Raw genomic sequence first — 11,469 nt, forward strand, 5'->3', positions numbered from 1 at the left:
TCCTTCCCCTCCTCCCCCCTTTTCCCCTTCTCTCCCCTCTTTCTCCCTCCCCTCCCCTCTTCCTTTTCCTGTTCAGCTCTCTCCCTCTCTATTGCCCCCTTCCCATGGTCCCTCTCTCTCTCTCTCTGCCCCCTCCTCTCCATTCTTTCCTCATCCATCCTCACCCAGTTCCCACTTACCCTCTCATCCCCCTCCTCTCACCTCCTACCTCTCTCCCCTCTGCATCCAACCTCCCTCCCTTACGTGCTGTCCTCTCTTCCTCCCTGTCTCCCTCCTTCTCTTCTCCCTGCATCTCCTCTATCTCCCTTTTTCTCCTGCTTACCTCCTCTCTTTCTCTCTCCCACTCTCCCTCCCTCCCACTCTCCCCACCCCAGCACCCCGCCTTCCTCTCTCTCACAGTCCCACTCCCCACACTCCCTCTGCTCTGCCTCCTGGCTCCCTCCTCACCTTCTTTCCTCCCTCCTTCATTCCCCATCCCCCTTCCTCTCTCCCCCTCCCCGCTTTCTCCCTGACCCCCCTCCTTCCTCCCCTGCCTCTCCCAGTCCTCTGCCTGTGGCTCACCCCTGCATGCCCTGCTCATCCTGGGCCTCTCCTGAGAGAGTCTCTAGAGCCTGTGGCCCTGCCTGCCCACCATGCCCGAGGCCACTGGGAGGGAGGCTGGGGCTCCGGCCCCACCGCGCGCCCCCCACCTGCCTGGCCGACTGGGGGCTCATCTCCTTTGAGTTTTCTCGCTCTCTCTTTCTCTCTCATGTCGTTTTTTGCAAGAAGTTTCCTTTCAGTATGATGATGAGACACAATATTTTCATTCAAACAGCCATTGAATAAAATATTGTTTGTGCCCCTCCCCTTTCCCTCCCCCTTTTCGTTTGTTTTTGTGTTTGTGTTGTTTTTGTTTTCCTCGCTTTCTCTCTTGGTGGACTGTCCCAGTGCCAATCAGCAAACTGAAGGGCAAGTATATTCAGAACCAGTGCACCCTCCTCTCCCCACCCCTCCCACCCTCACGCCCCTGCTTGCCCCCCTCCCTGCCCAGGACCAGCCAAACCCCTGCTCTCCAGGGCCCCCTCCCAGCATCCCCCTGGCTCCTCTAGTTCTTGCCTTTCCTCTGATTCCTTAGCCTCATGAGAGCCAGTGGCCTGTGCCTCTGGCCCTGCCTGCAGGGTGTTCTCCAGCGTGTTCTCAGGGCTCACACCCTTTCCTTGGACCCCTCACTCTCTCTGGGAAGGCCCCTGCCTCCCCCACCTTCTCTGTCCCTCCAAGACAACTCAACAGTAGGGACAGCCTGGATGGTTCTCCACCACCTCCCACTCAGCAGGGCAGGAGGCCTGAGATGCAGGGGGTAGATCAGCCCCTAGTGGGGCTCATGTGAAGCTGTGGGAAAGGGCCAGCCCACAAGGCCTACTCTGAGGAAGCTCTCCCTCCTCTGATCTCTGGCAGTAGCTCCAGAAGCTGGCAGTCCTCCAAGAAGGGAGGCAGAAGGCTCGGAAGCCTCACGCCCTGATGCTGGGGCCAAAGGGCAGCATAGGGCAGGCACCTAGGCCACTGAAGAGCAGGGCTGACCTGCGCCTCCTGGGCACTGACGTACGTGCTGACGTCGCCGTGTCCCACCAGCCCGCTGCTCCCAGAGACTTTGCTAAGCCCTGGGGTGGCGTGGCAGTATGGAAAAGCTGTTTCTCTGGGGAAATAAAGCCAGCTTTGGGGACCAGGGGCCTGGACAGGGATGGAATGGGATCTGTCTAGACTCCAAGAGCCAGCAAAGGCGTTTGGAGGAAATCAGGCTGGGTATGAAAGGAAAGGTTCTGGCACGCTGGGGTGCCTAAGCCAAGAAGACTTCTAGAAGGGTCGGTAGTGAACAGTGGTGAACCCCTAGACCATGGCAGAGAGTAAGTGGAGTGAGAGAGGACAGCATTACAAAGGTCTCAGAGAACCACCTGTCCCAGGGAACCCCTGGACAGATGGGGCATGGAGAGCCACAAGGGGATGTCCCCATGACCTGGAAGCAGGGGCACCCAAGAAGCCCAGGGGCAAAGGGGATAAAGGGGCCAGAGCCACCTCCGATGGCCTGGGTGGGTGTGGGGGACGTGCCCTACTCCCACTGGCTTGAGTTGTCTTTTTCTCCCCACCCTACCACATCCCACCCAGTGACCCCAGAAATGCAGGGCCCTGGTAACAATGACAACATAGCATAGTCCCCTTCCCTGCTCATTCGCCCTCCTTTTTCTTTTTCCTCCTCCTCCTCTTCCCCCAACCCCTTCCCCATCGGCTTGTGTCCAAACCCTGCCTCACAGTCCTATCAGAAGGAACAGTCCAACCAGTGACTGCCCAGCCCCTCCAAGCACCCCAAGTGCCCCCTCCCCAGAATCTTGCAGTGCATTGTGGGAGTATTTGAGAGCAGGGACAATCCCTCTTCTATACAAATAAAGCCCTGGGAGCAAAAGAGAACTCAGAAGTGGAGACAGGCTAAGAAGGTGGACCACCCACAGTGAGGCCAAGAGCAGAGGGCCCCCTCCCAGGTGCAGACCAGCAAGGTGGCCAGTCCAGCTGGGCAGGGAAAGGCCATAGAGGAGCCCCAGCGGCCACATCCTCAGGTTCACTCTCAAACCCATACAGAGATAGTCACCCGGGCACGCACACACACACACTCAATGCATGCATGCTCACTCATACACACATGCACAGCTCATAAGCCCAGGGCACAGGCCCAATTGGAGATACCTCAACAGCAGCCCTATGCCCTCTCTGGAGCCCTAGCATCCCCCATGGCTGCCTGGAGCCCAGATAAGTTTTAGTAAGGATAGAGACCCAGCCCGTCTCCACGCCCTCAGCCAAGGGAAGCAGGTACGCAGGTTCCAGCAGCACTCCTTCCAGCTCCCCAGACTTCCTTCCCACACTGTGGGAACAGTCCCTGGCACTGTAAGGGTCTCCCTTCACCTCCTGGCCCAGGGAGGACCACTAGCCCCCCGACAATGCACTGCAGCGTACCCTCAGCTGTCCCCGCCCGTCTCTGGTTGGACTGTTTGTGCCCGTGAGAAACCCCCTCGGTTTGGCCATGTTGATGCCTGACACACAACAAAAGCAAGACCTACCAAAATGCAAACAGCTGCAGCAAAGAGAGATAAAAATCCGCAGCCAAAAGCCAATTCCCTTCCTCAAAGTCTCTTTGGAGGCGAAGGAAGCTCAGCATGCGGTTTTTTCCATTATGGATGTGATAAGAGCGAGACTGGCGCCTCCCCCAGACCATGCATATATATAGCAGTGTGTGTATATATATATGTGTGTGTGTGTGTCCGTGTATATGTGCTATACAGCCGTATGGAAGCATATACAGCCACGCCAAGGGACTCACTGCCAACAGAGGACCAGGCCCGGGCAACATATTGGCTATAACTGCCCTCCTCCTGCGATGCTGTAGTCTCCACAGGCCCTCTACCCTCCCTGCCCGTCCCTTCTCTTTGGCTCCTGGACATGGAAATGGCGGGTTTCCTCTTTGCTGGTGTCTCCCCCTCCCTCCAGCCCCCCTCTCCCCTGTCCTTCCAGCCCTGTCAGCTCTGAGCCCCCCGGCCTCCCACCTCCCCAGCCCCCGCCGGATAACCCCCCGTTTCTGTTGCAGATTTTGAGTTCCTGCTCCCCAGCAGCTTTGAGTCTGAAGGACATGTTTTCATTGCTCCCAGGTAGCTTGCGTGTGGCCTTGCTGAGGTGTCCTCCCCTACCCTGACTGCCCCGGCCCCACCTCCTGCACTGCTGCCTGGAGCTCTGTGTGACTGTGTTCTGTGCAGTGTCATCCCCTGGCCCCCATACATCGCCCGGTATGCACGGCTGTGTGCATACCCAGGCCATGTACCGCACCAGGCAGCAGTGGCCGGCGGCCTCACGGCCCTAGCTCCCACCAAGCCGGGGCAAGAAGGCTCCAGACTCATCTGCTGACTTTCTCTGCCCTCCCAGGCAACCAGGCAGGAGCCCTTCCCGCCCTGGGGTGGCTGTCTGCGGCATGCCCACCCCTTGCCAGGCAACTGCTGCTCTGGTTTGTGGTGTCCTGCCCATCCCCCCAACCCCACACCCCATCGTTGTCCTGTGTCAGTCGGTGTTCATGTGGGTCTGGGGGCCGAGCCAGCCAGAGCCCCTGTCGGCAGTGCCAGGTCTAGAAGTGGTACTTCACTTGGGGGATCGGGGGAGGAGGGCAGGGGCTTTAAGGAGCTGCTTCAGCAGATGAGGAGTCAGGGCCCAGAGCAGGCCCAGGCCTGGACCATCCAGGAGTGCACGCTCAGTGTGCACATACACGTTCTCATGCACACACCCTCTGCCTTTGGCCCACATCTGGGGAGGCCGGGTCCCCTGGGTGCTGAAGCCCTTCCATGACCCAGGCTTGGGATGAGGGCAGGTGGGTGGATGCAGCTGATAGAGACCCCAGGGGCACTGGAAGGCAGCACACGGGGGCTCTGGACATGCCTCACCTTTGTGTGTGCACGTATGTGCATGCACCCAGTTTCTCTGTGATTCTTTGTAGTAATGTGTGTATTTGTGAGTCACCATGTACGTATGTAAGAGTCTGAGCATAAATGTGGGGGTGGCTCTGTGCGTTAGTGAATGTGGGAAGGTGTGAAAAAGCCTGTGTGGCCCACGTGACCCCAAGAAAGCTCTCTTGAGGGCAGGGACCCTATTTGTTTTTGTCATTTCTGTGTCTGTGGCTCGGGAGAGCTCAATAAATATGTGGAGGGTGAGTGAATGAAGTACCCCACAAATGTGAATGTGCATACTGTGTGTACAGGAGAGTCTGCAAGTGACTTGGTGTATCTCAAGCACAGTCGTGTGGGTGTCACCCTGGGTGTGTCCAGTGTGGCCTCTAGGCACAGAGGTGCAGGCTGTACACTGCACAAAGGCCCTGGGGGCCAAGGAGTGAGTGGGGCCTAAGACCCAGTTCCACGTGCCCTTACCAAGCCACGAGCCCTACCACCGCCTGGGAAAGTGGCACATGTTCAAAGACTCCATAGTTAGTGCCATATAGGACAATGAAGCAGTCCCTGGTGGCAGAGGTATGACTGAGGGGTCGGGCAAGAGAGAGAGCTCCACCTATCAGAGTAGAGGGATTGCTCCCAAGACTTCCTAGGCAGCAAGCCCAAGCAGACCCCCCTCACGCCCCACAGCTCCATGTTCTCTAGACCCAGAGCCTGAATGCAGTGAGGGTCTTGAGGGGAGGAGCATTCTAGGCAGAGGGAACAGCCAGTCCGAGGACCCACATGTTCCCACTGACTTCCTGACACCCTCTGTGCTATGATGAAAAAAGCGAGTATCAGAGAGCGCGAGTGAGTTACTTAAAGGCACACAGCCAGGAAGAGGCAGGGTGGGGTCTTAGGCTGACAAAAAGCCAGTGTTTGTACCCGGGTCCCACCTGGTGCCCACGGGAATGCTCTAGGGCATACAGGTGGATGAGCTGGCCGCCAGGCATTTCCTGGGGCTTCCCAGGTGCACTATCTGGGTCCAGCTACACTGGAGAGATGGGAGGCTCTGTAGAGCCATGCCCAGGAGAAAGAAGCTGCCTGAATGGAGGAAGTAGACCCTCATTCTTGTGTCGGCTCTGCCCCGACTCAGACCCCAGCAGCCTGCCAGGCATGTAGCAGCTGCAGCCAGGAAGAACCCACGTGCCCCTCCCTGAGGCCTGGGCTTCTCAGGGAATGGCCAGGTGGGCCTGTTGGGAAGCCTTGACCCCACTGCCCTGTCCAGCCCTCTAAGCCCACTCTTCTTGCCCCTCCCCGTCCCTAGAGAGTACTGCAAGGACCTGAATGCTTCAGACAACAACACCGAGTTCCTGAAAAACTTTATTGAGCTCATGGAGAAAGTGACTCCAGACTCCAAGCAGTGTGAGTGTCTGGCAGAGCAGCTGGCTCTGGGCAGTGCCCAGGCAGCATGGGGCCAGCCCAGAGGAACCCAGAGGCCGGGGAGGTGTGGAAATAAGCAGGCACAAGCTAAGGGCTGGGCCTCGGCCAGGTCATGGAGGCGGCTCCTAGTGGAGCCTTGAGGGTGGGGGCGAGAGTGGACAGGGAGCTGCAAGAAGACACCCCCACTCCCAGTCCTCCCCTCCTGTTCCAGGCAACAACTTCCTTCTGCACAACCTGATCTTGGACACGGGCATCACGCAGCAGCTGGTAGAGCGTGTGTGGAGGGACCAGGATCTCAACACGTAGGCATCACCCAGCCTGTGGGGGCAGAAGGCTGGGATGGGCCCGGAGGCCCTGGCCCTGCCGAGCAGAAGGCAGGCCTGTGACCCCACCCCCCTGTCACCCCCAGGTACAGCCTACTGGCCGTGTTCGCTGCCACAGACGGTGGCATCACCCGAGTCTTCCCCAACAAGTAAGTGACCTGTCCCACTACCCAAACCCTGCCCCTGCCAGGGAACCTGCATCTGTTCTACCCAGAGGCCTCCTTGTACCTGTGGAGACCACTGTCCCCGACGAGCCACCCCTTACCTACCAATCTGCCTCTTGGGTGCTCCAGGGCAGCTGAGGACTGGACAGAGAACCCTGAGCCCTTCAATGCCAGCTTCTACCGCCGCAGCCTGGATAACCATGGTTATGTCTTCAAGCCCCCACACCAGGATGGTGAGTGTCCCCCCAGTGTGCCCAGTAGCAGGCAGGGAGCCTCAGCTTCCCTGTTTGCTCAGAGAACTGGGCTCTGCTCTCTGAGGCCCCTCTCCAACACAAGGCTGCCTGAGGGCAGGGCAGATGTGAAGAGAGGGACAGACTGTGCCAAACACTGTCCTGAGTGCTGGGTGCTTGGGCTGGAGTCATCCCTGGATTGGACTCCTGGGTTTGTAGGACCCAGCATAGAGTGGTCAGTGTGGCTGCCAGACCCCACTCCTGACTTCCCCACCCAACCCCCAGCCCTGTTGAGGCCTCTGGAGCTGGAGAATGACACCGTGGGCATCCTCGTCAGCACAGCTGTGGAGCTCAGCCTAGGCAGGCGCACACTGAGGCCAGCAGGTGAATGCTTGGGACAGAGGCGGGGAAACAGGCAATGGATAGGGTACTGCCTGGGCAGGTAGCACTGATGGTCCCTTGCTCTCCCCCAAAGTGGTGGGCGTCAAGCTGGACCTAGAAGCTTGGGCTGAGAAGTTCAAGGTGCTAGCCAGCAACCGTACCCACCAAGACCAGCCTCAGCAGGTATTTGGGCAGGGGCGGGAGCAGTAACCCAGCAGTGCCCTTCCTGGAGTCCCCTGGAACTCCTACCAGTCCTCCGCTCTGGTTCCAACACCTACACGGAGGCAGGGGCAGCTGCAGATGGCCTGGGGAACAGGATGTATGAAAGGTGATGGGAGGGAGGAAAACTGGTGGGTGGCTTATAGTCCTCACTCTCTGCCCAGCAGTGCGGCCCCAACAGCCACTGTGAGATGGACTGCGAGGTTAACAATGAGGTGTGTGTGCCCTGAACCTACCCTGGACCCTACCTAGCTTATCCCAGTTCCAGACTTCCTAGTCCCAGCTGCGACTCCCAGCACATCCCTTGGCCTGTGGGTCTCAACATCCCCACCCTGACTTCACAGCCTTTCCAGGACTGGGGGAGTGATGCCCCCCAACTCTGAACCACTGGACTGCGTGGGGTGGAAGGTCTGGGGCCCAGCCCCTCTCCATTTTCCTCCCCATTCCCTGCCTCTTAGGACTTACTCTGTGTCCTCATTGATGATGGAGGATTCCTGGTGCTGTCCAACCAGAACCATCAGTGGGACCAGGTGAGGATCAGGAAGAGAGTGGAAGAAGAGAGTAGGGATTTGAGCCTTGCCTTCTAGGGGTGTAGCACTGCCAGCCCTGTGACCATGGCTTTCTCCTGGCATTCTCAGGTGGGCAGGTTCTTCAGTGAGGTGGATGCCAACCTGATGCTGGCACTCTACAATAACTCCTTCTACAGCCGCAAGGAGTCCTATGACTATCAGGCAGCCTGTGCCCCTCAGCCCCCTGGCAACCTGGGTGCTGCACCCCGGGGTGTCTTTGTGGTGAGTCCCCAGAGATGCCTGGACTGGAGATGGGGGGACTGGGAGACCTGCCCACAGATGACCCCCTACCTCTGACATTTGATAGAGCTGGGGGTGACCTAGGGCGAGGGGCAGCAGTGGCAGTCCACGACCCTCTCTCCACTGCAGCCCACCGTTGCAGACTTCCTTAACCTGGCCTGGTGGACCTCTGCTGCCGCCTGGTGAGTCCTGAGCGGGAGGTGGGTAGAGAAGTGCTCCCTGGTCAGTAGGACTCGGAAGAGAAGAAGGGCACGGCATCGTTCTCTGCTGACCACCTGCACTCGCCTCTCCGTGCCCTGCAGGTCCCTGTTCCAGCAGCTTCTCTACGGCCTCATCTACCACAGTTGGTTCCAAGCAGGTAGGTAGGGCTTTGGAAGCGCCTCAAGTCCGGGTCCCCAGTCTGAGCAAAGACGACTCCAAGGGGAGGGTGGGGCCTACGACTGAGGGAGGACGGAGACCTTGCCCGGGTCTGTGGGCGTAGCTGAGGCGCTCTGGACCCTCGCAGACCCCGCGGAGGCCGAGGGGAGCCCTGAGACGCGCGAGAGCAGCTGCGTTATGAAACAGACCCAGTACTACTTCGGCTCGGTAAACGCCTCCTACAACGCCATCATCGACTGCGGAAACTGCTCCAGGTGCGGCAGTGGGGCGGGACCAAAGGCCAAGGGCGGAGCCTGTGAATGGGGCGAGAAGCTCGGCCCATGGAAGGAGCGGGGCCGCAGTACGGCGGCGGGTCAGTGGCGGGGCAAGCTCAACGCCCGCCTTTCCTGGCTGCCCGCAGGCTGTTTCACGCGCAGAGGCTGACCAACACCAACCTTCTCTTCGTGGTGGCCGAGAAGCCGCTGTGCAGCCAGTGCGAGGCTGGCCGGCTGTTGCAGAAGGAGACGCACTGTATCCTGCCCCCGCCCTCCCCGCCCTCCGCTCCCCTTCTGCCCCGCGCGCCCTCTCCCTGCCGCCGCCGCCTCCTCCTTGACTCCCCACCCATGCCCAGCGGACGGCCCGGAGCAGTGTGAGCTAGTGCAGAGACCGCGATACCGGAGAGGCCCGCACATCTGCTTCGACTACAACGCGACGGTGAGGAGAGGGGGCGGTGGACCCGAAGTCCCTCGGCCTTGCGCGCGCCCAGGCCGACCAGCTCCTTGTCTCTCCCTGCAGGAAGATACCTCAGACTGTGGCCGCGGGGCCTCCTTCCCGCCGTCGCTGGGCGTCCTGGTCTCCCTGCAGCTGCTACTCCTCCTGGGCCTGCCGCCCCGGCCGCAGCCTCAAGTCCTCGTCCACGCCTCTCGCCGCCTCTGAGAGCCCCGCCCCACCCCACCCCACCTGACTTCTTCGCCTTTCCCACCCTCCTGCCCTACACTCCCCTCCTTAGGGCCTCGTCCCTCCCTCACTGAAGGACCTGAGCTGGCCAGGCCCTGAGAGTCTGGTCTGCGCCTTGGGATGGGGAGTCCCAAAGCGGGATGCCGCAGGTCTTTGGCACCCAAATCACGTCTCACCTCTGAACTGTTCAAGTGTCCCCAGACCCTTCTTCCCTGCTGGGCTACCCCCCAGTGGGATGGGACAGGGAGGCCACACGCACTGGTGCCAAAACCAGGCCTCTGCTGCTGCCCCGCCTAGACGCTCCTTATGTGGGGGGGGACCCTGCCTCAGCTGGACTCCTGACCCGGCCTCTCTGTCCCACTCAAGCCCAAACTTGGTTTCTCTGAGAATAGTGGAGGAAGGTGAGATGGCCAGTTTGAAGCCTGTGCCTCCCAGCTTAAATCCTAGCAGGAAAGAGGCTCTGGGGCAGCCCCCATGGGCTCCTCCCCCTTTCAGGCCTACAGCCACATCCCCAAGCCGACTGGGTGTCAGGATAGTCAGTGATACCAGTTTAGACACTACCCTATATACACCTGGAACCTTGAGGACGGAAACTGGACTCAGACATACCCCACTGGGCACACACACAAACACACACACTATGGGGTGGGGTGGGGCTTACAAAGCCTTCCACAGGGCGAGGGGTTGGTGGGAGGGTTGGCACCTGCACACTCCATCTGCTGCTTACCACCTGCCTCTAATCTGAGCTGCAGCCTAGCTGGTCCTCCCATCTCTAAAGCTGAATGTCAAACAGTGCCAAATGCTGGGGCAGGGGGTGAAGAATCCTCTGTCCCACCCCTAACCACCAGTGTCCTCCAAGCGTCCCTCACTTCTCGAGGTGTGCATTGTAACCATTTCTCACTAGTGTCAGGCCCTCAGTGGGACCATATGCCACTGCCTGCACCTTTCGGCAGAGGAACCCCCACCAGACATCACCCTTTGCCTTAGCAGGGGTGACTTGGTCTCCCCTGGCTGGGCCATCCTTCCCCCAATCTGGCCCTTACACACTCAGGCCAGTGCCCACTCCCTATCTCCCTCCCACTTCCACAAAGACACTCCCTGCTCATAGGAGGGCAAACTGCCCCTCCCCTGCTGAACACACACACACACACACACACACACGCTCTGTGCACACACAGAAGTGGGGCCTGGGCACAGCATTCATTCTGGTCATTTTCCCCAAAGGCATCCCAGCCTGGGGGCCAGTGGGGAACTGAGGGCAAGGGGATGTAGTGATGGGGCTCAGAGGGACTGGGAGGAGGGGGGAGGGTGATGCATTAATTAATGGCTTCGTTAATTAATGCCATGTTGCTTGTCGCTTTCTCAGTGTGTGTGTATGGTCCCTGCCCACTGCCGGTGCCAGGGTAGGTGTCCATGTGTACCTGGCCTGGATGCCAGCTGTGTCCTTCAGGGGCGTGCGTGTAACTGTAGTGTAGTCAGGTGCTCAATGGAGAATATAAAAATAAACATATACAGAAAAATATATATTTTAAGTTTAAAAAACAGAAAAACAGACAAAACAATCCCCATCAGGTAGCTGTCTAACCCCCAGCTGGGTCTAATCCTTCTCATTACCCACCCGACCTGGCTGCCCCTCACCTTGGGTTGGGGGAATGGGGGGCCATTTCCTTTTCTCTGCCCTTTTTATGTTGTTCTATTTTGTACAGACAAGTCGGAAAAACAACAGCGACAAAAAAGAAACTTTGTAAAATACCGTGTGTGTGATTCCTTGTAAAATATTTTCAAATGGTTTATTACAGAAGATCAGTTATTAAATAATGTTCATATTTTCACTTCAAATGGTTCCCATCCACTGTATCAGCCTGGGGGTGAGGACTGGGTAGCTATGAACACAGTTGGCCAAGACCTCAGAGTCTCACTTAGTGCTCTGCTGGGGGTCAAGACCATGGTAGCCTAGGTCCCTGGCAACCACACGGCATGATACTTGCTTCCACCAGTTAACAGGTGCCAGGCCTTTGACATACTTTGTCTCAATATCATCTCAAAAAGCTGTCTTTTAAGGACAAGCCAAACAGGCTGGGTGTGGTGGCTCACGCCTGTAATCCTAGCACTTTGGGAGGCCGAGGCAGGCAGATCACTTGAGGTCAGGAGTTCGAGAC

General features: G+C 58.6%; 1 protein-coding gene and 1 long non-coding RNA gene across 5 annotated transcripts in view; one reads left to right on the forward strand and one right to left on the reverse strand.

The window, feature by feature from the left end:
- The window catches only part of CACNA2D2 (calcium channel, voltage-dependent, alpha 2/delta subunit 2), a 113,905-nt gene extending 102,843 nt beyond the window's left edge, over window positions 1-11,062 (forward strand). The window contains exons 22-38 of one of the 4 annotated variants that reach the window (XM_011939002.1): window positions 928-948; window positions 3,608-3,668; window positions 5,755-5,852; window positions 6,082-6,172; window positions 6,280-6,342; window positions 6,487-6,590; window positions 6,873-6,971; window positions 7,063-7,151; window positions 7,355-7,402; window positions 7,646-7,717; window positions 7,826-7,978; window positions 8,126-8,178; window positions 8,299-8,354; window positions 8,502-8,628; window positions 8,775-8,884; window positions 8,985-9,067; window positions 9,149-11,062. In XM_011939002.1, the coding sequence (XP_011794392.1) occupies window positions 928-948; window positions 3,608-3,668; window positions 5,755-5,852; window positions 6,082-6,172; window positions 6,280-6,342; window positions 6,487-6,590; window positions 6,873-6,971; window positions 7,063-7,151; window positions 7,355-7,402; window positions 7,646-7,717; window positions 7,826-7,978; window positions 8,126-8,178; window positions 8,299-8,354; window positions 8,502-8,628; window positions 8,775-8,884; window positions 8,985-9,067; window positions 9,149-9,289 (1,469 nt within the window). In that variant the 3' untranslated portion in view covers window positions 9,290-11,062. Of the gene's footprint in view, window positions 1-927; window positions 949-3,607; window positions 3,669-5,754; window positions 5,853-6,081; window positions 6,173-6,279; window positions 6,343-6,486; window positions 6,591-6,872; window positions 6,972-7,062; window positions 7,152-7,351; window positions 7,403-7,645; window positions 7,718-7,825; window positions 7,979-8,125; window positions 8,179-8,298; window positions 8,355-8,501; window positions 8,629-8,774; window positions 8,885-8,977; window positions 9,068-9,148 lie in introns of all 4 variants that reach the window. The other 3 variants (XM_011939006.1, XM_011939004.1, XM_011939003.1) reach the window with 3 other exon arrangements.
- On the reverse strand, window positions 5,793-8,647 carry LOC105509666. The gene is made up of 3 exons (XR_001001469.1): window positions 8,131-8,647; window positions 7,653-7,687; window positions 5,793-6,188 (listed from the first exon to the last, which is right to left on the reverse strand). It is a non-coding gene; the product is annotated as an uncharacterized LOC105509666 (long non-coding RNA).
- Window positions 11,063-11,469: the final 407 nt, after the last annotated feature.

Source organism: Colobus angolensis, unplaced genomic scaffold, assembly GCF_000951035.1.
Source record: "Colobus angolensis palliatus isolate OR3802 unplaced genomic scaffold, Cang.pa_1.0 Scaffold18, whole genome shotgun sequence".
Taxonomy (NCBI): Eukaryota; Metazoa; Chordata; class Mammalia; order Primates; family Cercopithecidae; genus Colobus; species Colobus angolensis.